General features: G+C 40.7%; 1 protein-coding gene across 9 annotated transcripts in view; it reads left to right on the forward strand.

The window, feature by feature from the left end:
- Positions 1 to 4,717: 4,717 nt before the first annotated feature.
- The window catches only part of KCNH7 (potassium voltage-gated channel subfamily H member 7), a 336,293-nt gene continuing 313,534 nt past the window's right edge, over positions 4,718 to 27,476 (forward strand). For all 9 annotated transcript variants that reach the window (XM_060777976.2, XM_060777984.2, XM_060777993.2 and 6 more), the window contains exons 1-2: positions 4,718 to 5,257; positions 10,769 to 10,999. In XM_060777976.2, the coding sequence (XP_060633959.2) occupies positions 5,182 to 5,257; positions 10,769 to 10,999 (307 nt within the window). In that variant the 5' untranslated portion in view covers positions 4,718 to 5,181. The remainder of the gene's footprint in view (positions 5,258 to 10,768; positions 11,000 to 27,476) is intronic.

Genomic DNA, 27,476 nt, shown 5'->3' on the forward strand with positions numbered 1-27,476 from the left:
ACCTTCTGACAGTGACACTAGAGGCACTTAAAATGGCCAACTTCTGCTCAACGGAAATCTGGCATAATGCCAAGTTTTTTTTTAAACTCTGTGGGGGTTTTTTTATACATTATAACTGTATTCTCAATTTGCTTCGAACACGATAAATAAATAAATCCACACCTGGACACATTCCAGTTTACCAATATCCTCTTTGCATTGTGGTACCCAAAAGTGGACACAATATTCCAAGTGAGGTCTGAGCAAAGTGGAATAGAATATTACTTCTATCAGTCTAGACACTATACTTCAGTTGCTGCAGAATTGGCTTTTTAAGCTTTTGATTCATGTCCAACTTGTGGTCTCCTAGATTGCTTTCACATCTATTGCTGTCAAGCTAGGTGTTATCGATCCTGTCTACAAACCTACTCGTTCTAAGATCTCCTGGGGATGCTGTACTTTCAGTCCCATCCCTTTCTTAGAGGACCTTCCACACAGCTATATAACTCTGAATATCAAGGCAGAATAACCCACAATATCTGCTTTGAACTGGGATATATGGCAGTGTGGACTCAGATAACCCAGTTCAAAGCAGATATTGTGGGAATGTATTAAGCTGTGTGGAAGGAGCCTTAGATTCATCTTGTGGAAACATGGGAGAAGACCTTCTCAGTAGTTGCTCCCAGACTTTGATGCTCCCTAGTTCAATGTCAGATATTCTTCATTGTATTTTAACTATGACTTTCAATACATTTTTACTTTTGGTAATTGTTTTTAACAGCATATGTCTTATCTTTTGTGAGCAACAATATTAGAGGAATGACAAGATAGAAATAAATGTATGAAAATGCAGGTAGTAGTGATGTTTGACAGACAAACAAAAGCAGATGGTTCTTAACTGATTAGTATGGAGCACCTTAGCTTCCCAATTGAACAATATTGAGTGGGCTTGGCTATTTTGAAGGCTGAAGCCATATTGTGGTACCAGAAGTTCACTATGCACCTGATGAAGTCTTCTTATGAAACAGATTGGTTTGATAGATAGCTATGGCAGTGTGTTTAGACTGTGCTGCCAGTGTACAGAATTTCAATGACTACTAGTCAACTATTGTTCTGCCTAACATATGTTAGTATGTGTAGCATAACATACTGTCTATTACAGCAGACACCTATTACACAATAGTTGTGTTCAAGTCACATGTTTACTTATGTTGAACCTATGAATATCATAAAGATTTCTAGGGCGAGGAATACTTGAATGGACTACTGCAATGCGCTTCCAAGTTGTCCAACTTGTGGCAGCCAGGTTGTTCACTGGAGCAGCTTACAGGAAGCATACAACCCTGTTAGATCAGCTCCACTGGCTGCTAGTTTACTGGCTTTAGCCTATATAGCCCCAAATGGCTTCGGCCCAACTTACCTGTCTGAAGTATCTCTCCCTATGAACTGGTTAGACTAGCGTTTCTCAACCTAGGGTCAGGACCCCTGGGGAGGGGTCACGAGGGGGGTGTCAAAGGGGTCACCAAAAACCATGAGAAAACACAGTATTTTCTGTTGGTCATGGCAGTTCTGTGTGCCAAGTTTGGTTCAATTCCATCATTGGTGGAGTTCGGAATGCTCTTCACTGTAGGTTAACTATAAATCCCAGCAACTACAATTCCCAAATGACAAAATCAACCCCACCAGTATTCAAATTTGGGCATATCAGGTATTTGTGCCAAATTTCGTCCAGTGATTGAAAATACATTCTGCATCTCAGATATGGTAATTACATTATGATTCATAACAACAGCAAAATTGCTGTTCTGAAGTAGCAACAAAAATAATTTTATGCTTGGGGGTCACCACAACATGAGGAACTGTATTAAGGGGTCGCGGCATTAGGAAGGTTGATAAACATTGAGTTACAACATTAAGATCTTCTAGGGAGACCCATGCCCTTTGCAAGCATGACTGGTGGGGATGAAAGACAGGGCCCTTTGGCTATGGAACTCAGTCTCCAATGACATTAGATTGGCCCCTGCCATCCTGGTTTTCAGGGGGGGGGGGGGAGTGAAGACCTCTGCTTTGGAACCAGGAATTTGGGGAATGGTGGCACAGTGGGTTAAACAGCTGAACTACTGAACTTGTTGACTGAAAGGTTGCAGGTTCGAATCCGGGGAGGGGTGTGAGCTTCCGCTGTCAGCCCCAGCTTCTGCCAACCTAGCAGTTCGAAAACATGCAAATTTGAGTAGATCAATAGGTACTGCTCCAGCGGGAAGGTAACGGCGCTCCATGCAGTCATATCGACCACATGACCTAGGAGGTGACTATGAACAACACTGGCTCTTTGGCTTAGAAATGGCAATAAGCACCAGCCCCCAGAGTTGGAAACAACTGGACTTTATGTCAGGGGAAAACCTTTACCTTTACCTTTTATTTGGGGAATAGTGTAATACAGAATTGACTTGAATACAGCAGCATGAAGGGCGACCACAGGTTTAGAGCTATGTTTTTAACAATTTTATTGCATTTACATGTTTTATCTGTTTATTGCCAATGAAATTGTGTTGTTTATTTGCTTTGTTTGTGTAGCATTGAATATCACCAAACTGTAAGCCACTCTGAGATAGAGCAGGGTAGAAATACAATAAATAAATAAATAAATAAATAGTTAATAAATAAATAAACTGTATTTGTTGGCTGTCTCCCACCCATATCTAATGCATAGTGTGTTTAGACCAGGTATGGGCAAACTGGAGCCCTCCAGGTGTTTTGGACTTCAACTCCCACAATTCCTAACAGCCTATCGGCTGTTAGGAATTGTGGGAGTTGAAGTCCAAAACACCTGGAGGGCTCCAGTTTGAGGATGCCTGCCTTAGAGTATATGGACCCTGCTGGTTATGACTCCCAAATATCCTGGTTTGAGAAGTGCCGGGATCTAGGCTGAGCTCGCATCTTCCCTTTCCGCCTCCTCGGGACCCTGTTTCTTGAGCAGTCAAAGGGAGGCGCGCTTTGCACATGCTCAACGGCGCCCTTTTTACCCCTCCGCGCGTTTGGCCTAGTTCACGGAATGGAAACAATCAACTATACCACTAAACTGGGGGGCAAACGCACTCTGGACGCGCCCCGGGCCCTCTCCTTGCTAAACCCAGGAATGCCGAGTGCCAGCCTGGAGTCGGCTTTCGAAGGAATAGAAACTGGCGCTTCTCGCGGCCCTTGCGTGACAGCAGCAGCCACGGCGGCGCTCTGCACATGGTCCTAGGCACCCTTTCAGCACGGGGAGCGGGGATTCCGCCTCGACAACGCCTTTCCCCGCTTCGCCCTTCGTGGCCTCCCTTGTGCCCCTCCTTCTGCGTGGCCTTCCTTTCCTTTCCCCGGGTGGGTTGCTCACCGAGCGGCTTGGGTCTGGGCGGCCTTCTGCTCAAGCCACGCTTGAGTAAGCCCAGCCTGCGGAGGAGAAGCGGGGAGAGAAAGAGAAAGAGAAGGAAGGGGGCAGAGAAAGAAAGAAAGGGAAGGAAGGAAAGGAGGTGGGGGGGGGGGGGGAGAAGCGAGAAAGACAAAGGAGGGAGAAAGGGAAGGAAGGAGAGAGACAGAGGGAGAGCGAGAAGGAGAGACAAAAAGGGGAAAGGTGTAGAGAGAAAAGGAGAGAAAGACGAAAGGAGGGAAAGAAAGAAAGGGAGGAAAGGAGGTAGAGAAGGAAGGAGAGGGGAGAAAGAAAGAGAGGGAGGGCGGGAAGGAGAGAGATAAGAGAGAAAAGGAGAGAGAGAAGGAAAGAAGGAAAGAGGGAAAGGAGGAAGAAAGGAGAGAGGGGGGAAAGAGGGGAAAGAAAAAAAGGGAGAGAAGAAAGGAAGAAGAGAGGGAGGGAGGGCGAGAAGGAGAGAGAAAAAGGAGGAAAGGAGGAAAACAGAGGGAGGGTGTTGGACAGAGAGAAAGAGAAGAAGGGAGGGAAAGAAAGAAATAAAGGAAAGGAAAGGAAGGGGGGAGAAAGACACAGAGGAAAGGAAGGAGAGAGAAAGAGGGAGGGAGGGCGAGAAGGAGAGAGAAAAGCGAGAAAAGGAAGAAAACTGAGGGTATATATATAGAAAGGAAAGATAAGGAAGGAGGGAAAGAAAGGGTGGAAAGGAAGAGAGGGGAAAAAGAGACAGAAAGGAAGAGAGGGAAGGAAGAGAGGGAGGGGGAGGGCGAGAAGGAGAGAGGAAGGGGAGAAAAGGAGGAAAACAGAGAAGGTGTAGAGAGAGAAGAAGAGAAAGAGAAAGAAGGAGGGAAAGAAAGAAAGAGGAAAGGAAGAGAAAGGAGAAAGACAAAGAGGGAGAGAGGAAAGGAAGGAAGGAGAGAGAGAGAAAGAAAGAGGGAGGTGGGAAGGAGAGAGAAAAAGGAGAAAAGGAGGAAAACAGAGGGTGTAGAGAGAGAAAAGAGAAGGAGAGAAAGAGAAGGAGGGAAAGAAAGAGGGAAGAAAGAGACAAAGAGAGGAAAGGAAGGAAAGAGAGAAAGGAAGGGAGGGCGAAAAGGAGAGAAAAGGGAGAAAAGGAGGAAAGCGAGGATGTAGAGAGAGAACGAGAGAAAGAGTGAAAGAAAGAACGAGAGGGGAGAAAGAGACAAAGAGAGGGGAGAGGAAAGGAAGGACGGTGAGAAAAAGAGGGAGGGAGGGAGGGCGAGAAGGAGAGAGAAAAGGTAGAAAAGGAGGAAAGCAGAGGGAGGGTGGAGAGAGAGAGAGAAGGAGATTAGAGAGGGAGAGAGGCGAGAGGCCCGGGAGAGACTGGCAGCCGTGCTCCCGAGCTACCGCTTCCTCAGCGCCCCTGGCCGTGTGTCTGTCTCTCTATCTAGTTGGCAGGCAGGCAGGCAGGCAGGCAGGCAGGCGGAGGGCAGCCCTTCTCCCTCCCTCCCTCCCTCCCTCCCTCCTCTGGGCTCTGCTCCGCTCCCTCCTTCCCCTCCCAGCCCCTCCCTCCTCCCTCTCCTCCTCCCTCCCTCCCTCCTCCATCCCGGCGCGAGGTCCTCCGATCCCGGAGCATGGAGCGGGTGCCGGGCGGAGGAGGGCGAGCTGAAGCATCCATCCAGCCGAGGAAGAGGAAGGCGATGAGCGGCGGCGGCTCCGGCCACCCCTGCCTCTCCGTCCCGCTGTGAGGCAGAAGCGGAGGAGGAGGCGGAGGAGAGAGGAGGAGGCGCCGTGGCGGAGGGTGGTCTCCTGCCCCCCGGGGGGCCAGCTGCTGAGAGGCGGGCGCCATGCCCGTCCGCCGAGGCCATGTGGCCCCCCAGAACACCTTCCTGGGCACCATCATCCGCAAATTCGAAGGGCAAAGTAAGTCCGTTCCGCCTTCCTCAGCCGGGCGGGAAGGGAAGAAGCCAACCCGGGGGCTTGGGACGGGCGGGCAGTCGCCTCGCCTTGCCCTGGCTCCATGCCAGGGCATCCTGGGATTTGCAGTTTGCAGAGGCACCAGCCCAGACTCTCCAACTCCCAGGATTCCAAAGCAGCTGAAGGAGTGTGTCAAGCCGCCTTCATTCCCCCGTGTAGATGCCCCCTCTGCTTCCTCCGCTTCCCCGCTTCCCTTGCATGCCTGGGAACTCCATCAGGGCGAGGCAGAGGCATACACCTGGAGAGGGGAAACTCCCCGAAATATAAACAGAGCACCCCAAAAGAAACAGGAGAGGAAACTTGAGCACCAGCTCATTAGCGAGCAGAGCATGAAGGTAGGGTGCAATGTGGCTGGAAACAATTCAGAGCTTAGGAAACAAAACATAAAGTCCAATCTTTAAAAAAATCACAAATTGCATTGTTTTGTGTGTGTCAGGAGCAACTTCAGAAACAGGAAGTCTCTTCTGGTGTGAGAGAACTGGCCCTTTGCAAGGATGTTGCCCAGCGGATGCCCAGATGTTTTACCATCCAATGGGAGGCTTCTTTCATGTCCCTGCATGAGAAGCTGGAGCTGACAGACCGGAGCTCATCCGACTCTTCAGCACAAGGGTTTCACCTTTTGGTCAGCAGTCCTGCCAGCACAAGGGTTTCACCCATTGTGCCACCGGGGGGGGGGGGGGGGCTCCCACAAATTACAGTAATAAGAAATAATTGTATTTCTTAATAATCAAAAACTGGGTCTGAGCTACTCTAACACCCATCTCTTCTAAGGTTTCAAGAGAGGAAAAAACTCAAATCGCTACAGCTCTCCTGACACACAAGCAGAGAGAGATCTCAAAGCACACAGCACATACCCTTCATACCAAAAGTGTAAGAAGGCAGAAGTCAGGTTCAAAAAAGCCTGCGGTAGAAAAGTATCCATTCTAAACAACCAATCAGAGCAGAAAGAGAGAGAAGAAAAAGATACATTCCCAACTGTCATTCAGGAGACATGGGGGAAGGGAAACCTTTAGTCTATATTAACTAAACTGTTCCTCATTGAGGACTTGAGACTTGGGCAGTGTGGGGTTGAATCCCAACAGAAACAAGATCAGGCTGTGCTTGCTTCTGCAGTCTTGCCCCTTGCCTTGAAGGCTCAGGACTGGGCTTCAAGAGAGATACCTTTTTTTTTGGGGGGGGGGGGTCCTTTAAAAATGTCTCAGGAAATGCTGGAGAACCAACTCTTGGCTTCAGATCGCTTTGTGAAAAAAGTTTGGTCTCTCTCCTTGTTTGCAATCATCCTTCCTGATTTCAGAAAGCATCCCTTTTCCAGCGAAGATCGTCTAACTGAACCTGGCAAGAGTTTTTCTTTCTGATTTGCCAAAAGCCTTCGTAATTTCTTCCTAGCTGGTGCCTCAGAGTGGCCAATGGATCTTTTGCCATGCTATTTTGGACGGGTTTACTCTGAAGGAAGAGTTCCCAGGTCCAATTGACTTAGGATGCACCTACAGTGTGGAATTCAGTTTGACACCGCTTTAACTCAATGATTTGGAGTCCCCAGAGTTGCAGTTTGGTGAAGCAGAGGAGGGTCAAGTCCAGGCATGGGCAAACTTGGACCCTCCAGGTGTTTTGGACTTCAACTCCCACCATTTCTAACAGCCTCAGGCCCCTTCTTTTTCTCCCTCAGCCGCTTAAGTGGCTGAGGGAGAAAAGGAAGGGGCCTGAGGCTGTTAGAAATGGTGGGAGTTGAAGTCCAAAACACCTGGAGGGCCCAAATTTGCCCATGCCTGCTCAAGACCTTCTAAAACTACTGCTCCCCTGATTCCATAACGTTGAACCATGGCAGTTCAACTGATACCAAGCTGCATTAGTTCTACAATGTAGATGCATCCTTGTGTTTACTTAGTTTTAGGCATGGCTTTCTTGGGTGTCAGTCATGTTGTGTTCTTTGAGGAAGCATTCTTGGCATCACAGCCTTGCAACTTTTTGGATACTAGAGGGACATTGTAAGGAAAGCCGACCTGGCCTTGCATGATTCTTTTCCCTTATGAAAAACATACAATGTTGTCGATGCATTCCGTTAAGTACTTAGCACAATCTGGATGTGTTGATAAATGATCTCAAAATAAGGTTACTTCTTCAATCCAAAATGCATTCCTGAATTCATGAGTAGATAGATGCCGTTTCTCTCCATCTAGTTCCCAGCAGGTACATGAGGGTCAGATCCTGCCTTCTTTGAGAAGCAAGTTGTTTATGAAAGTCAGCCGACTTCTTTTCCTCCAGAAGAGTGTGCATAATGAAGCTCTCGACTGGCACCAAAAACACTGGCACTGCTGCAAAGAGAGCTCAGAAATAATCAGGCTCCTCTTCCCTTTGGGGAGTGGTAAATAACAATGAACATTTGGAAGGATGTGAAAGTGGTGAAGGAAACCCAGAAAGACATTGCACAGACTGTAGGCAACTGCATAGATTTCCCAGGCCATGTCTTCACGTGGCCTTTTTGTGTTACTCATGGGGTGAAAAAAAATTGTTTGTTTGGGAGGTTTTTAATTAAAAGTCTTTTGAGAAATGGCATATTTATTCATTAATTCAACAGAAATAATTTGAGATTGAGGAAGAAAGTAGGAGAAAACAAAATAATTTGGGGAAGGAAACAAAATGATTGTGTTCCAGGCTTTAAGTACTTCTATATCTTAGAAGTCAGCTTTGAGTGTTGCTGTATAAACCACATTGCTATAACGATTTATACTTTTTGTTGGTTTTTTAACCTCAAGTTTCTGACTTATGGCACGCTGAGGCCAACCAATCATACTGGGTTGTTTTTTTCCGGGACTGAGTTACCAATTCCCCCCCCCCCCCCCATAATAAGTTTATTTATTTGAGAAATTTATATCCCACCTTTTTCTGAGCACAGACTCAAGGCAGTTACAACAGAAGAAAAACATACAATACAAAAGTTAAAACTACCTATTAAAACATAAATATTTGAAACAGCAAACACAATTAAAACCATGTAAACATTAAAAAACCAGAGCTTCCACTAGTTCCAGGTCTTTAACAGGTATGTGGCAGGCAGGTACAACATGGTTTCTCCATGCTGGGAATAGTTGCCTTTCTTTGATTTGACCTTAGTAGGTGGTCAAAGATTTTGATCAATTTCTTTTTGCAAGACCTGACCAAATCTGTAAATACCTTCACCAGTGCAGTGGAAAGAATGAAGCCAAACTGAAGCTTGGAGGGAAGTTGTAGACCATATGGGTCTCATCTTAGTTCACAACATGAAGTATTATGGACTAAGACTAAAAATAAGAAACTCAGCAAGAATAAGCAAGCAATCGTCTTTGATAGATTGAGAACCTTTGGGTGACTGCTTCAAGAGAAAATCCATTTTATATCATATTGTTACACCTGGGTTGTCTAGTAATAATAGAAGGACACTACCACGGGCTGCTCTCCAATGAGAAAACTCCTTGCTGTTCTGCATTTCTAATTAATTTCTTCAGATATAGTGGAGCTGATAGAGTATCTGTCAAATCTAGGAAACTTGCATCATGGTCAACTGTTCAGGGATGGGAAATACAAAGTCTTTAAAACTTGTATTTTGATAGTTATGAAACAAGAATTGCACAGACAGTAGCTTCAGCGGAGCTGTGAACTCACTTCACATATTAGTCTGTATTCTGTAATGTCAAAGGGGCTCTCCAAGGTGCTGAACCATATGCCTAGACTAGATCTCATTTTCTAGGTAGCTCCTCTAATGTTCAGATTGAAAAGTTTACCAGCCCATTGACATGGGAGCCACCAATCACCACTTGGCCAGCTCTGGTATTAGACAAAGACCCTAAATACCCTAAAAGCATCAGATCCTGTCTGATCTTGGATGCTAAGCCTGATTACGAATAGGATGGAGACTGCCAAGGGATACCAAGGAGTCTAGGCTATATTTCAGAGAAAGGAACTGGCAAAACCACCTATGAAAACTCTATGAAATACTTTGGCTCACCATAAGTTGACAGATGGGACTTGTGCATACTATTAGGCAAAGCGACAGGGTCATCTCAGACAGCAGAAACAGAGAGGTGGCAGCACAGTGTTGAAGGAAAATGCAGATAGCTGTATGCTCTCCATCTGTCACTGCGTGCCCTAGGATAGCCTGCTGCTTTTGCCAGTGCTGATGTAAGGTTCAGCTGCCAGTCCAGATGGGATTTGTGCAGGTAATGGGAAGGGGATGCCTTAGGCAGCAAAATGTCTTGACCTGGTTGTGAGCATTGTGGCATCATTGTTATACAGCAGTCAATGTATACAGAAAACTTCATAGGTGGACACCAGGGGCCAGGAATGATCCTACTAGGAACCCTATATTCTCACAACTCACTTGATCTCCTGTGTAAAACCCATGTCAAATAAAGAAGGGGAAAATCTGGCTTCTCAGCTAATATTTATCTAGCATTGACTGGTAACATTCATTCTTAGATGGGCCCATAGATTACTGTGAACCAGAAGAACATGTGTTTTACAGAGGAAGGGTTCCAGATTGAAACCAAGGTTGCTCCAGATATAAGGTTTGACCATCTGATTATCAGAAAATGTCTGCCTAATGCCTGGCAAGTTAAAGACCTGGTACAAGTGAACTTCTCTCGGTAACGAGTAGAGGTTTGTGTCTTTCACTAGGACTTATAAGACTAGACTTTTTTTTTACTGGATGACCTTGGGTCATCCAGTCTCAGAGGAAAGAAAGCAACCCCTCTGTGAGGAAAAAAATGATGAGATCTTCATATGTTGGAGTCAACTTGATGGAACGTAACAACAACACTTAAAGCAACTTCTTCACTCCCAAACACAGCCCTATAACTTCACTGACGAGGACGTTTATATTTATCTGTAAATATGAAAACCTTTGAAAGGCTGTTCCTGCTCTTCATATAACTAACCAAGCTCATGACCAGTTCAATTTTCTTATAAAAGGGCTAGCGAGGTTTTAATATACTAGTCATTTAGCAAACCAATTTGAAAAGTCCAATTTAATTATTAGTTCAAGTTCCTGATTCTGTTTTTGCTGCAACCCTTTATTTTCACTCATGTTTTCACTAGAGCTGGAGCTGTTCCACAAAGTTCAGGACCTGTGTTATGAAACTTATTTCATATGCTTTGGCAAGCTGGTGCAGCTAAAATTAAGCCCCTCAGCGACTTGGCAATCAGTTCTGGCCAGTCCACTGCCTGTTGGGCATTTCCCGTACAATAAAAGTACAGCTACACAAAGTGAGAATCATAGCAACACACCTTTCTAGGCTGGTCTATCATTGTTTTTGAAAATCTCTTTTTTATAGCCATTCTTAAAGAGCTCTTATGTACCTGAATGTTATTAGACCTCTATCAAAGCACATCGTATCCACAGAAATAGCTCCCATCCAAGCTACCGCTGTGAGACTTTATGAAATGTTGTAAGATGACTGAAAAATGCATTATCTTTTATTGCAGATAAAAAATTCATCATTGCTAATGCTCGCGTACAAAACTGCGCCATCATCTACTGCAACGATGGGTTCTGTGAGATGACCGGGTTCTCCAGGCCAGATGTCATGCAGAAACCATGCACCTGTGACTTTCTTCATGGACCAGAAACCAAACGACATCACATTGCCCAAATAGCCCAGGCCTTGCTTGGGTCAGAAGAGAGGAAAGTGGAAGTCACCTATTATCATAAAGATGGTAAAGTTGTTTGCTTTTGGGACACTTTTGGGGAAATTGTGCTTGAATGGTTAGCTTGTTTTGGACAGATTTTGAAAGGCAGCTCCTTTGATATGATGGATTAGATGCTCTCTTAATGTTTAATGTAGCCAAGTGGAATTGTACTTCTTACTAGGCCATCTGAACACAGCTATTACTTGTATCTGAAGTTTATAGGCCTACTTGCTACATATTTCCATGACTTAGGATTGGTATATATCCAAAGCTGGGTTGGTGTTTCAAGAAGTGATGTTAAAATGGTTGCTTGAATAATAAATTCAATTTCAGTCAATGATTTTTAAAAGAGAAGAAGAACACACGGCAACTTCGTGTGTGTGCAGAAGTTGTGTATATGAGTGTGTGCGACAGATGAGATGCACAGACATATGAATCAAACATTATATGTTACAGCAAATGCTGAATATACGAATGCTAAACTTATATAACTCTTTTGATTGATGATGATGATGATGATTGTTGTGTTATTAGTTTTTATAAATATATTTTAATATATTTCATGGACAAAGAAGTTTGGGAGTTGTATCTAATTCATCCGTATTGTAGCAACTGACCATTGATTCATTCATGAAGTATGTAATTACTGTCCCCACTTTTTGGATGGAAAAATAGAACTAAGCAATCACAGCTCAAAAATGATGGAATGGCTGTGGTCAAATACACCGTAATAAGCATTTAAAGCATGTGTACCTACAGACAGGGATTGTGACAAGTCCTGGACAGACCCAAGGTCTAAATTCAGGTTTCCCAAATGTACTCTTTATAGAATCAGAATTATAGAATCAGAATTATAGAATCAACTTATTTGACATCACTTATTATGTCATTTGTTACATTTATGTAAACTGAGATACACTAAAGTTTCACTTATCCAACATAAATGGGTCAGCAGAACGTTGGATAAGTGAAAATGTTGGATAATAGGGAAGTGTTAAGGAAAGGCCTATTAAACGTCAAATTATGTTATGATTTTATAAATTAAGCACCAAAACATCATGTTTTACAACAATATCAACAGAAAAAGCAGTTCAATACATGGTAACATTATGTAGTAATTGCTTTATTTATGAATTTAGCAACACAACATTGCAATGTTTTGAAACAGCTGTGGATCTGGGCAGGATGTAGACTGCGTTGGATAATACAGAACATTGGATAAGTGAAGGTTGGATAAGTGGGACTCTACTGTAGTATTTAAATAAGAAAATATATAGGAATCAAGTTTTGATATATTGTTTATACCCTAAATATCTGGGCACTGATGTTATTGAATTAAAAACAAAAGATTTTTCCAGTGTGTGTATGAATCTAGCTTCTGCATGGATTTTTGGTTGACATCGTGGAGGGAGGGAAGCAGCTATGGATACATATTTGAATTAAATGAGGCATCTTACTGAATGAGAGGCCCAACAAAATAAATAACAGTAGAGTTTTCCTACTGTAATTATAACATCAACACTCCCTTGTACTGAGTCATATACTGAGTAATTACTTTGGAAAAATTAAAAATGAACCTACCTGTTTCAAATAGAAGCTGCAGGCATAGATAAATAGATGTAGATACACAAAGTTAAAATGAGACTCCAGACTGAACAAAACCACACTTTGCATAAATAGTCATAGCACTGAACGGGTAATAATACAGTGTTCTGCATTTGGAGGTGAAACCTCAAGGAAACTCAGTATGGATTTGCATTTGCCAGGATGCATCCCAATGAGGGGGTAATTGTTTCTGAAGGTTTAGATACATTTTCTTTCTGATGATTCAGCATTCTAAGTCAAATGTTAAACAAGTCAGAATAATACATAAGCATGTTGTAACTCTTTTATGTATTTTTGTATGTGTTGTGGCTGTGTATTCAAAGGGGAAATGCAAAGCAAGCTCTTATATTCAAATTGGGAGCTTTAATTAGCTTTGGAGACCTGCCAACCCCCGGTTTCCATTCATCTGAGGATTGCGACAACAGAGAATAAATCATGTTTTAAAGTGACCATGGCAAATGGAGCTCCCAGATCCTTCACATGAAGGAATGGGGTGATTCCTGGTGGTAGCAAGACTATAACAGTTCCTTACAGGGGGGAAATATATATATACTCTGGATCCGGTCCTTCTCAAAGCATTAAAAAGGAATCTGGTCCTTTGCAAAGCATTGAAAAAACATAGCTGTTGATCCAAAACTGGCTGTAATTTTCAATGAATGAGAATGCACTTCTGTTACATTTGTATTTTGTCCTTCTTCCAAATTCTTCAGTGCATGCATTTCTTTATTTTGTGACACTTGGTGTCTGGTGGCTGCTTTCAAGATGCTTGTGGTAGCATATGTAATGCTGATAGGAATAGTGTGTTCCTTGGGATTTAGTTGGACTATAAATCCTCCCATCTGTCACGTTAACTGAACTATGCCAGGTAGGGATGATGGGCAATGTAGTCAAATTATGTTTAGAGGAATACACATTCCCCAGTTCTGATATATGTATATGGTTGCCCAATGCTTATCCTCACAACAACCTTTTGATGATAGATTGTGAACTAGCACATACATACACAACAGAAATATGATAAAATAGCCTGATGAGATTTGCTCTAATGAAGGTGTGTTAAGGATTACAGTTTATGTTGCCAAATACACTTTTCTGGGAAAGAGTGCCATTGAACTTTATTGGACTTCCTTTTGCATGGACATGTGCAGGTCTATGAGGACAGATTATTCATTCCCTTTGTGTTAGTCCTGTTAGATAGACTAAGGATCTGATAAATAGTTTTCATTGATCTTACCTTCCTATAGTTCTCAGGATGTCATTAGGGGATGCATGACATTTAAAGCCAATACAGAACTGTCATGCAAATAGGACCATGGTAAATTACACAAAAATCAGATAGTGGCCTTAATGGCTAAAAGGGGATTTACTCCTAAAGTTCCCTGATTTAAATCCAGCAATACACCACACTTGTTCTCCTTGTTTGCTGTTTTGTTATTCAAAAGAACTCAGTAACATCCAAGTTGAGGGCAGAGATAGTTGAATCTGTCACACTTGATTTTGCTCACCTTCTTCTTTTTCTAATGTGAAATTCATTTCATACTCCTCCCTCATTAAATTGCTGAGTTTTTTTTTAGTTACTCTGCACAAAGCTTTGTCTTATGCACATTTTTGTCTATGCTTTGCAAATACACACATTTTAAAAATGTTTACATTTTTCAAATGTTTCGCAAGCATTTTTCTCGCCAAACTAAGAACCGAGATATTTCATATGTTTTTTCCCCTTATCAACACATATGCGTACCCTTTCTGTCTCACACCTTCTAAAATATATACATTTTCTAGTGTGTGCTTGTGAACTGCGTCACAGTCTTTGGGGAAAGTGCAGATATGTTGACATCAAAACATTTTCTACTCCGTGTTCTAATTCTGGAAGGGGACACTTCTCACTCGTCCCTAGTTGAGGGTTTGGCTTTTTACACTTCTGAGAATCTAAACAAACTACAAGAGCAGCATAGTATGAACACAAAATGAGCGAAAATATTGGACAAAATGCTGGGTTTTGAATGCATTGTAGTGCATTCTATCCACTGTGGTATAATCAAATGGTGCAATTAAATTAAGTTAAATGTTTAAAATATGTTACAAATGTACGCACATGAGCTCATTCGTAATATTGTAGTGCTGATAGGGGAAATATAAACATTTTCTGAACTCTCTCAATGCCTTTTGTGACATTTGCACTGCAATGTAGATATCTTTGCATTGCTCCATCGCAGGAGTCGAAACATCTGGTCTACCAGATGTGTCAGACTAAACTCCCACAATTCTTTATCATTGGCTGAGCTGATTAAAACTGATGGGTGTTCAAATGCAAAACATCTGGAGGGACAAAGGTTCACCATTCCTGCTTCTCAGAGGTGATTCTGTGTCATTAGTCACTACTTGTTTGAGCAGAGGTGTGTCAAAGCTTTCTACTGGGATGAAGAAAATAGCCATGTCACGGACAACACGGGACAAGCAGTTTATCAGATACCAAATAGAGTTCTTTAGGGCAACTTTCACATGTAGATAATAATGCCAGTAACTAATATTACGTTTTTGATTTATTTGATTCTATTACATTTATTCCACATCTATTCCACATCTCTTCCATCTATTCTACTGCCAATGAGAAGGAAGGAAGGAGAGAAGGAAAGAAGGAAAGAGGACAGTTTCTTATATGTTTGAACATGAGTACATTTGAGAAGGGATGCAGCTTGTATATAAATGTTTTGCCAACATTAACCTGTGTTTTCTGCTTCTTTGGAGATCCCCACATATTTAGTGTAAAGAGGGAATTTTGTAAATATATTCCTAACCATAGTTCAAGTTCTGGAGTATTTAAGTGAGGGTGCTTCCGAGCACTCAAAGATGTTTGTTTGTTTAATATCATGCTTTTCTCATGGCATGGGACTCAAAGCAGCTTACAATAAATAAAAACAAAGTACAGCCACATTCTATTTGATATAAACACTATTTCTTTAAGAAAAAAGAAGTTGGACAGCCACTTCTGTTTAAAACACTAAATTAAAACAATTTGAAAACACATTAAAACATAATACAAAGTATAAAAGCACAACACTCTCAATTGAAAGATTCTTCTGATTCAGTGAAATTAAGAGCCAAAGGCAAACATAAACAAAAAAAGTCTTCACTTGCTGGTAGGAAGAGAGCAAATTGGGAGGGCAATCCAGCATCTGGCAGGAGAGACTCCCATAACTTGCTTCCACATCTTTACACACAAATCTGTAGAAGATTCCACATAATATAATTTTTTACTTTTATTCCATTTACTTTTTTCATTTTTAACATTCATTAATCTATTGCATTTTAATTAATTGGGTCCCCTTGGATCATGTACAATAAAAGCATTGAAAACACTAAAGATACAAACAGAAACATTTACAAACAGATGAAAGCAATTATTTGAAATGGATATATACCAGAGATAACAGGTAGAGCAACCACTACTGGGTTTACTTATTTACAGTAACTTGCTTGATGTGCATTGCATCCAAGTGCTCTCTGTGGCTTCTAATACATAAAAACAAAACAAAAAAACAGTTAGTAAAAATCACTTAAAATGAATAAGTAGAACAATAAATCAGAGAACTTTACTATGCTAGCATGAAAGCTAGCATAGTAAAGCAATTTGGATGTTGGGCCAGGACTCTGGTAGGCCACAGTTTGAATCCTTGCTGAATGATATGAAACCACATGATTTTGGATATGTCCTACACTCTCAGTCCAAAAGGGAGGCAATGGCCATTTCCTGTAAGCTAATATTGTCAGAAGATACTAGGCTTGTGGTACGACAGACTTGACTTGAAAGCTCATCATAACAACAACAATGTATATGGAAGGCGGTGTTTATCAAAATTCTTAGGGCAACTTAAAATATTCTTAAATATAGTAGAACCTCAGTATTCATAGGGGATATGTTCCTGGACTTGGTGTGGATTAGCAAATCTGCAGGTAATCCTGAATCCTCTTGAAATGAAGAGCTTCACAGATTTGCATTGGTAGGCATAGAAAATGCCTATAGAAGAAATCTTTTGTTCGATGTTTGTGAATGAAATATCTTTTATGGGGTTCATTAAAATTTTGGAAGAATTAAGTTGATCTTCGCTTGCTTTAAAATGTGCAATACTGCAGCTGGAATACTGGTGATGCAGGTCCCCAAGTGTGTTGGCTATGCAGAAAATCAGGCACTGGAGAAATGCTGTGGGCTACTCCAAGTTTAGAGATGTTGTCTGTTTTCCCTTGTCACCACAGCACTGCAACCCTATAAAAAAGTACAAAAGCAGATACTAGCAGCCAGCTGCTGAGCTCTGTTTGCTCGGTGAGCCTGCTTTGGAGAAAGCATTCAAAAAATGGGGTGCCATCTCTACACTGCCATAGAATCCAGATTCTGAATCCAGATTATCTACTTTGAACTGGATTATATGACAGTGTAGACTCATATACTCCAGTTCAAATCAGATAATCTGAATTCAGAAACTGGATTATAAACCAGTGTAGACTCAAATAATCCAGTTCAAATCATATAATCCATATTTGGAAACTGGATTATATGGCAATGTAGACTCATATAATTCAGTTCAAATCAGTTAATCTGGATTCAGAAACTGGATTATATGGCAGTGTAGATACAGCCATAACTGAAAAGACCATCTATCCAATCACTGTTTAGTGTGACCCCAAAGGTAGAAGGCCCTGGAAGGAAAATTTTACTAGTTCATCTCTCTGTAGGTTGAAATGTTTACCTGAAAGCCTGTGGTCTTGAAAAAGGAAGACAGGAATAACACATTACGAGTAACAAGGCCGTACCTGACAACACATACTTTGGTGATAGTGAAAGAATCCCTTTTTTCACACAATACTGACATGATAAGTTATGTTACTTTTTATATAGCAAATGACATTCACTTGTTACTTTCAATGCATTCTTGTGTGGTTTGTTTGGGGAAATTCTGGATCTTTTAACCATTTTTTTGTACTTTTAAATAATAAACATGTAATGACAAGACAGCCTTTTAGTAACTAGCTCTTTACTAATATTTACTAATGTATTATTTTCAAAGCAATATTTTAAGAAGTAACAGTTAACATAGAAGTTGGGCATATTCCCGATTCATTCAAAACTGCTTCAAACTCTGAAATTGTCCACATGGGTGGCCCCTTCCATGCAGCCGAATAAATCCCACATTACGTGGCTTGAACTGGGATATATGTTAGTGTGGACTCTGATAGCCCAGTTCACAGCAGATATTGTAGGTTATTCTGCCCTGATATTCTGGATTATATAGTTGTGTGGAAGCACCCTGAGATATGGTTCTGTCTATGCACACTTTGTTTCATGCACAAAATAATTAAAATAATGTGTATAACATTATCTCCAGGCTATTCATATCAAATACAAATATAATTTGCAAGATATTGCAAATATTCCAAAGTACCCCCAAAATCTGGAAAAAAAATCTGAAATCCAAAACATTTCTGGCCCCAAGCATTTCAGATAAGGGATACCAAACCTGTATTACTTTGAACAAAGGGCAATTCCTCCTGGATTGTGGACTACGGTATTTCCAAATAAAATAAAATAGGTACAACATACCGTTCCCCCTCAAAAAATGGAAACTATATAACTAGGTTCTGTGGCTGCAATAGTATGTCTTGATATCCTTGTACTTATCATAGAAACTTCAATGTGTCATACAACTTTATGTGATTTCAGCAAATATATTCCAGCCTGACTTGGCCCAATCTTTAATACTGGTAACTGTTTTCTGTAGGACAGTGACAGGTAATTCTCAATGCAAACTTTTACATGAAATGTTGGCATCTCCTTCACTTGGCATCTCCTCTTCTTAGAAGCAAGTCCCAATGATTTCAGTAGTGCTTACTCTTCTGTAAACAAGTTGAATTGTGTTCTACATTTTTGGAAGGTTGTTATTCAAACAATAGCCTTTGTTACTGGTACCTGGCAGCTGTGACGATCTGGATGAGGGTAAACAAATTGAAATTGAATCCAGACAAGACAGAGGTACTCCTGGTCAGTCAAAAGGCTCAACAGGGTATAGGGTTACATCCTGTGCTGGACAGGGTTACACTCCTTCTGACTGAAATCACAGGTTCACAGCTTGGGAGTGATCATGGATTCTTCACTGAGCTTGGAACCCCAGGACTTGGTGGTGGCCAGGGAAGCTTTTGTACAATTAAAACTTGTGTGCTATGGTAATAATATAATATATTGTATTTACATATTACTTGTAAGCCACTCTGAGTCCCCTTCAGGGTAAGAAGGGCGGCATATAAATGTCGTAAATAAATACATACATACACGGGGTTGCCTTTGAAGACTGTTCAGAAGTTTCAAGTAGCCCAACTGGTGGCAGTGAGATCTCACCAGAGCGATGTACAGGGAACATGCAACCCCCCTGCTGCATCAGTTCCACTGGCTGCCAATTTGCTACCAAGCACAAATCAAAGTGCTGGCTTTAGCCCAGGGGTCCTCAAACAGAGGGCCAGATCACAGTCCCTCAAACTATTGGAGGGCCAGGTTATAACTTGGAAAAAAAACATGAAGGAAATCCTATGCACAATGCACATAATTTATTTGTAGTGCAAAAAACCACTTAAAAACAATACAATAATTAAAATGAAGAACAATTTTAACAAATTTAAACTTATTAGTATTTTAATGGGAAGTGTGGGCCTGCTTTTGGCTTATGAGATAGAGTTGTTGTTGTTGTTGTGTGTTTTCAAGTCATTTCAGATTAAGTTGACCCTGAGCAAGGGCCAGGTAAATTACCTTGGAGGGCCGTATCCTGCCCCAGGGCCTTAGTTTGAGGACCCCTGCTTTAGCCTATAAAGCCCTAAACAGTTCTAGCATAGCTTACCTGTCTGAATGTATCTCATCCTATGAACCAGCCCAAATGCTAAGATCTTCTGGGTGGCCCTGCTCTCAGTCCCACCTCCTTTGCAGGTGCAGCTGGTGGGGATGAGGGACAGGATCTTCTCAGTGGTGACCCCTCAGCTGTGGAACTCCCTTCCCAGTAAAATTAGATTGTCTCCCTCTCTCCTGGCCTTTAGAAAGGAAGTTAAAACCTGGCTGTGGAACCAGGCTTTTAGAGAGAGTACAGTTCAATAAGTAGCACTAGCTATGAAGTGATAGTAAAATGATTGGAATGGCTCTTGGATTATGATTTTGGGTCCTTGTGTTTGTTTTTAATAGCTTAGTTAATGTATTGATATATTATGGTTTTAATAGTTTTTTAAATTGATTCTAATATATAATGCATATTGTATTTGCATGTTTATTGTAGTATTGAATTATTGCCAATTTGGAAGCTGCTCTGAGTCCCCTTTAGGGTTGAGACAGAGTAGAATAAAAATACAGTAAATAAATAAATAAATTACTCCTCAGCCTTGAAGATCTTCATGGATTAGTTGGAAATTCATGAACACTTTTCCATGACTCTGCTGGAATTTGGGAAATTGATCTATGTGCCAGCCAGAAACTGGTTATTTTATGCATGTATTTCTTTAAGAGAGAATTATTAAAATTAATATCTTTCCTACCTTTCAGTAAAAGATTCAGCTCCTGGGATCTTCTACTATTACAGGAGCAATTTGCAGCAGGTTAGGCAGAAAAGAAGAGATTTTAATGAGAGGATTTAAGGATGTCCATGCCACAAGCAATTGATCCAATTGAAGTGACACACGGAGAAACTTTCACAGTCCTTGAAAAAATATTGCTGAGAGTTATACATGTACCCAGTGGGAAACTGATCCTCCCATTACAGAATGCCCTTTAAACTGCATGTATATATCATCTTGATGTCCGATTCCCACATCTTTTTCTAACAGACTCATTCACATCATGCTATGAGCTATTCTTCATGGGCTGATTAAAGAACCAAAAGGGTTATTGTACATCTCGGTCAGAGTCGGACAACGATACTCTGCTGCCTAAGGTACATCATTGGGTGATATGCCCACCTACCCAATTCAAGGTACAGTAGACTCTTAGTTAACAGGAATTCAAATAAACTGCAAAAAGAAATAGAAGAAAAATACTGCAGCTATACTGTTCTTTTAAATACAGTATAGCTGTACTACATTAAGTTTGGCTTAATTAGCTTTTTATTACTGCATTTCAATACTAATAGCAAATCAATGGAAATCTTATATTATGGTATAGTATTGGGTGTAGCATTAGCTCAGTCTATTTTTAATAGTAGCTCTCGAGCAACAAGAAACTACATTTATCTGGCATCTACCAATCCCCATGAGTGATGGTTAACTGGGAGTCTACTGTTATAATACCTAAAATCAGCTATGTTCTTTGGATGGATGAGGCAGAAAACCTCACAAGTGTTTCTTGCCCTTTTCTGACAGCACAAATATAGCATTAAGAAATTTAACAACTAATAATTTTCTACCCAAATCTGCTGCCTGAAGTGGCTAACTCACTTTGCCTAATGGCTGAGACCGCTGTTATATGTGGGGCTATTGCTAATCGCAAAAATATCTGCATTGGTTTTGTTGCAAGCCCTTTACTCAAACTGGGCAACCAGGGAGGGTTAAATTACAGAAGCATATGAAAATCCAATGACCATGTAGGACTAAATAAAACATTTCCCAGACTAGTGCAAAAGGCATTAGCAGCTATTTAAATTCATAGTAACAGAACCCAGTGTTCCTCCTCATCAGCTTCATAACAGCCTCCCTACAATTGGTTTATCTTTAGAGACCGATTTGATTACTTTCCTTTGGAGGTAAGAGAGTGTTTACAGAGCATATCAATATTTTTTTTGGTTTTAATAACATTATTTGCCCTGGAAAAAAATGACAGCTCTTCCTCCAAGGACTCCAATTTCTCTGTTTAAGTCATTATTGCATAAATCATTCTTGACAGCTGTAAAATAGTGCTTGAGGTGATAAAGCTGTAAAGCTTTGACATAAAAACTATAATTATGCAGGCGAGCAAGGATGGATTTGTGTATGAAATTGAGGGGTATTGTGCTCTTCCCATCCTTTTTTGCATGTGAGAGGTATGCTGAAGATGATCAAAGTAGTCCGTACCTGAGCAGATGCCAGCCTGTGAAGTCCAAGTATTGACAGGAGAGGGAAGCTGCTGAATGTAGCTGTGCAAACCAGGGGGGGTTTCATGGAGAAGAAACACAAGGGCAGGACACCGCAAGAGGGAAAATGATAGCAGGAAATAATTATTCCTGACAGTTCTTTTTGTATCTCACAAAACAACAAGAGTATTGCTGCCATCTTACACTGTGTTGTGCAACCTGCAAGGCTTGACTGGGCAAACTGAGAGATAAACAGACTTCCTAGTCAATCATTTTCAGAGCAGAGAAATCAATTTATTCTCATCTCATTTTCAGTTGTCACTTTTGCATGTGGAAGTGTTTGCCTCATTTAGCCGCACCACAACTAAGAGAAGTGAGATGTTGATATATTCTTATTGATTTATATTAGCTCATGATAGATCTCATAGTAAGAAGCATAAATAGAGATTGCTTACTGATTGCTTGTAAGAACATAGGATATTGTCTTAAATCAAGTCAGGGCATTGCTCTATCACAGCCATGAGCAAAATTCGGCCCTCCAAGTGTTTTGGACTTCAACTCCCACAATTCCTAACAGCCTACTGGCTGTTAGGAATTGTGGGAGTTGAAGTCCAAAACGTTCTGAGGGCTGAAGTTTACCCACGCCTGGTCTGTCAACTAACACTATCTCAATTAGCATTGTTTTATTATTTCTTGTTAGCCCCCTTGAGTCCCTATTTCAGGAAAAAGGAGGGATAAAGATAAATAACCATCACAACAACTCAGTGTTGTCTACATGAAGTAAATAATAAAAATGCAGTTGGTTGGTTCTTACGAATTGATATTAGCTACATCAGGCTTAAAGAAGTCTGCAATTAAGTACATTGATGACTATTTGCTCATGAGGACATGGGAAGTTGTCTTAGATCAAATCAGGCTATTGCTCAGCATTTAGAGTTGGGAGAGGGACTGTCACACGTGGCACCATCCTTTTTGTGGCTCCTCGGTTCCTTAGACGTACCGAAGCCTGTAACACAGGTCCTCACATCTGGAGGATTTCCCAGATGGGTCAACCTGCACTCTGGGGGTGATTTCTCTGTATGCCTTCAGGAGTGGTTGATACTTCGGAAGCATACCTTCAATTTCTCCACGACAAACAAGGGAAATTAACCCAAATCAGAAATAATTTCTGGGATTTTTTTGGACTGGTTTTGAGGAAATTTAATAGAAAAAGATGCAGCCTGACATGAGGATAAAAATTGGCCACTGCACTCTCAAGGGTAGCCCGTTCTCATTCTACAGTGACAATTACTCTCCAAGCTTTGAATTGAGGGGTATTTTCAAGGCCCACTTGAAGATGCTAGGAATTACACATTGGACCTTTTCTGTAGAAAGAATACATTCTACTCCAAAGTTACGCCATGAATACTGAATTGTCTGATCCAGCAAAGCAGTCCTCAATATATTTAATGTTCTAATTTTTCATATAATTCGTTGAGGCTTAAGCGTTGCAATTTACCTGAGGCCACAGCTTGAGTTCATTGTTGAGGGAGAACTTCCTACTTCTCTGTCATACTGACTTCCACAAAAGCTGCTTACATAATCATTCTCTTTGCCAAAAAAACATCTTAGGTGATCACATAAGACTAAATAGCAACAGCAAAATTTGGTTTACAAAGAGAACCAGTAACACTTAACAACAGAAATTAAGCTAATGAGGTCTGTAATTCTCAGCAGGCTTAATAACACGAAGTACAATTGAATAGTTAGAGATATATTTTGAATAAATAGATTTAAGATTAATCTTTTTTTATAAAAAGTGTTTACATAGGATTTTTTCCCCTCAGGTGGTCTACAGATTTACTGTTTTATCAGAGCATAGGAGTGCTTTTCTGCTGCTCCATAAAACATAAAACAATGGATTCAAATTATGAAGAAAGAGATTCCACCTAAACTTTTAAAATAATTTATTCAGTGTAGCAGCTATTTAGCAGTGGAATTGATTGCCTTGGAATGCAATAGACACTTGTTCTTTGGAGGTGTTCAAACAGATGTTGGACGGGCATCTTTCAGAAGTGTTTTAGTTTATTATTATTTATTATTATAGTTGTGAATTCCTACATGGCAAAGGATTGGGCTAAATGGTCCATTGGGTCCCTTGAAGCTCTATGGTTCTAAATAGCACATTACAAGTAATAATCATGAAACAAATAAAGTCACAATGCAACATTTTTTAAAAAAAATGAACACAACTAGCATCTCTATATCCATGAGTTCTGCATCCATGGTTTCAACCATCTATACCTCAAAAATATATATCCCAAAAGCAAATCTTGATTTTGCTGCATTCCAAGCTTTACATGGATGTGCTGCCATATCCTGTGTAGCTTCCTGCCATTTCACAGATCCTCAGGCTCTTTCTAGCACATCTTTAAGTTGTTCACCATATTATGTAAGAGACACCATTTACTATGCAATTGTATATAATGGTATCTGACAGTCCATGGGGGATTTCAGTTTCCACAGGATGTCTTGGAACCTAACCTCAGGGAATACAAAGGACTAGATATAACCGGTATTTCTGTTTTTTTAAAAAACAATATTTTGTGCCATTTTGAGGGGATATTTTCAATTTTTTGGTGTTTGTTTCTAAACAAGAACTAAAAAATAGCCGCAAAGTAATGAAAGAGTTACAAAAAAAAATGGAACCAAGGTCAATTTTGTAACAATTTGTATAGCCAGTCACTTGGTAAAAGTGAAAAGTCCCTTATCACAGGCAGCAAAATACATTGTGTTGTGTTCAGATTTTTTTTCTTATTTCTGTTTTGTAGAAATCTCCTACAGATTTGCCATAAACAATCGAATAATAGGATCCTAGTGGACTTTGTCTACTTTGCTCTAAAGCATTTAATGATTTTGAATTAAAAGCTGTTCAGCTCCCATTTCTAGTAAGAAGTGCCATTGCTCTTTTTTTCTAGGTGGCTTAGGGCCCTTCTGCACTGCCTCTATATCCCAGGATCTGATCCCAGATTATCTGTTTGTCCCAGATTATTTTGCATTGGGGACTAATATATTCCAGTTTAAATCAGCTAATCTGGGATCAGATCCTGGGGCAGTGTAGAAGGGCCCTTATTTTCTTAAACCATTCTAGAGTATGAGTATGCTAGGGTACTTCTAGATAACTCAAATATTTCTGCTTTTCTTCATGGGCTTTAATAGAAAAATCTCATAAATTGGAAATAACAATTCTATACATATCCTTAAATAGTGTCTAACCAACCAGACTTAGTTGTTGTAGGTTGTTGTAAGTTTTTCGGCCATGTTCTAGAAGCATTCTCTCCTGATGTTTCACCTGCATCTGTGGCAGGCATCCTCAGAGGCATCATCTCACAATCTCTGAGGATGCCTGCCATAGATGTGGGAGAAACGTCAGGAGACAATGCTTCTAGAACGTGGCCATACAGCCCAAAAAACCTACAACAACCCAGTGATTCTGGCCATGAAAGCCTTTAACAATACATTCACCCAGACTTAGCAAGGTTCTTCTCTCACATTATAACCACCTCATAACAGTGCAAATACAACATGGCCTTTTCATTCCAAGCTTTCACAACTACTTCCCTTTAGGGTTCTGAGTAATATTTTATCAACCAAGCTCAGTGCCCAAATTAATGGCCTGTAACAAAGTCCCATCATAAAAACTGCAAAAGGAATGATAGATCATGAGTTGCATTTGATGCTATATACTCTGCCATCTTATTAGTCATGCCTTTTGTTAGAAGATCAAGTTGGGTTAATATTACTAAGGCTGACCTACATGGTGGTGCTGAAGTGATTTCTGTACATCCAGGTTCTTTGGAAGACCAAGAATGGTCCTTGTTGCTAGGTGTCTGAATGACCAGCCTCTCTAATTCTGGCTGCAAATGCTCTTTAGATATGTTGGGAGATTCTCCAAAAGAAATTCTCTCTGCAAACAGAGACCTGGCATATATTGATTTTGGACAGAGTTTACGTAAAATAATAGTCTAAGGAAAGCCTGGCACACAGAATGATTACTACAGAGCCAGTTTTGATGCCAGGACAATGTTAGCAAATGAATCAGTCCTTAGATGGACTTTACAGATTTGCTGTAAAGGCTTTAAAGACAATGACACCCACACAATTTTGTCCAATAGGGACAACATTCTCTCAGCTTTGCAACTACAACATCATATCTAGTCGAAGGTATGAATACTTCACTAAATATTTGCCCTCTGAAGCTGCTGTGAATTTTCACTTTACATTTTGTACTTAGGTTGTCTTCGTTTAGTACCCACTATATGCAAAGCCTAATTCAAATAATTGTAAGCGTCGCTTTGAGTTTCAGTGAAGTTGCCACCTTTGCTCTTATCTCTGGATACAATCCTAGTTGTCCTTCTTGGCTGCTTTAAAAGAAGATAGCTTTTTTGTTGTTACCACAAAAAACAAGATGGATGGGAAAACTCTAATTTTAGGACAGTAGAGTTATGGGGACTGTTTGGCCCATCAGGTGTTATGGAACTGCAGCTTCCAACAAAACTTGCTAGCATTGCTAATGATGAGGAATGCTTGGACTTCCAGAACAACGATATCTGGAAGGTTACATTATTTTCATCCTTGGAGGAGGAGATAGCAAACACTCCATATGCATTTGATTATAGCAATATTCTATCTTCTTGCCTGTTTTTGTCATTGTGTGTGCCTAAATATTTGTGTCAGTTGTATCTCTTTCAGACTGCCACTGCATCCCTCAACCTTGATGTATGATCTGATACTCTCCAGACGGTGGCTCCCATCATCCCCTGGGAGTTTGTAGTAGAGGGAGACTGATCTTTCTATTCCTTGTTCTTTCCTGTCATCCACAAAAGGCAAATGATTTCGGATCATTTGGCTAGGTCTTGTGTTAGTCCTTCTAGAGAAGGTCCACTGAAGTTAATGAGACAAATTAGTTGGAACCAATAAGTGCCAGTCTTTCTAAATAGATTTATTGTTTTTACAGAGGGGTTTACAGGGTCACTTCATCTTAAAAACAATGACACCCACACAATTCTGTCCAGTAGAGACAACCTTCTCTCAGCTTTGTAGTGATAGTATTGCCTCTAACAGACTTCTCAAACTTCTGTTATCAAGTTTCTCAGTGGAACAGTTTCACCACTCTGCCGATTTCATTACTTCACAAAGAAGTTTGGAGTGTTGATTGCATTGGAAAGTGCTATTGATTGTATAAATTAATAAACATTTCAGTGATTAATGCTACAATATATAAAACCATTGCTAATCTCTCCTGAGCCTGTTCCTCAGATTGGACTACATTTAGTGCCATGGAACATATGCAGCTTCCCCGTATATATCTTTGAGCTGTGTAAGTAGCTGTATAATTCCCAGAAAACTTTGCCAGAAAACTCATGGAAGCAAAGATTTACTCATAAGCAATGCAAATGAGGTGTCCACACCTCACTTAAAGGGTAACTGGTATTTTCCACCATTGCTACTGTTGGAAATTCAGTGGTGTCAGACAGTTTGAGATAGATGTGTTTAGAGCAGTTGTCTCACCTGTGGGTCCCCAGATGTTTTGGCCTTCAACTCCCAGAAATCCTATCAGCTGTAAACTGGCTGGGATTTCTAGGAGTTGTAAGCCAAAACACCTGAGGACTCACAGGTTGAGAACCACTGGTTTAGAGAGTGGCAGTGCAATGCCCAACTCTTAAAGTTGACTTATTTTTTTTCCTGATCCATTGAGGTTTAATGCAAAGACAAAGTGGGGCAATGTTCTTGGCATGATTTTTCAGTCAGTGGTTTCTTCTGACTGTTCCTCTCCTTTGAAGGCCAAAGCT

The sequence above is a fragment of the Anolis sagrei genome, chromosome 1, assembly GCF_037176765.1.
Source record: "Anolis sagrei isolate rAnoSag1 chromosome 1, rAnoSag1.mat, whole genome shotgun sequence".
Lineage (NCBI taxonomy): Eukaryota > Metazoa > Chordata > Lepidosauria > Squamata > Dactyloidae > Anolis > Anolis sagrei.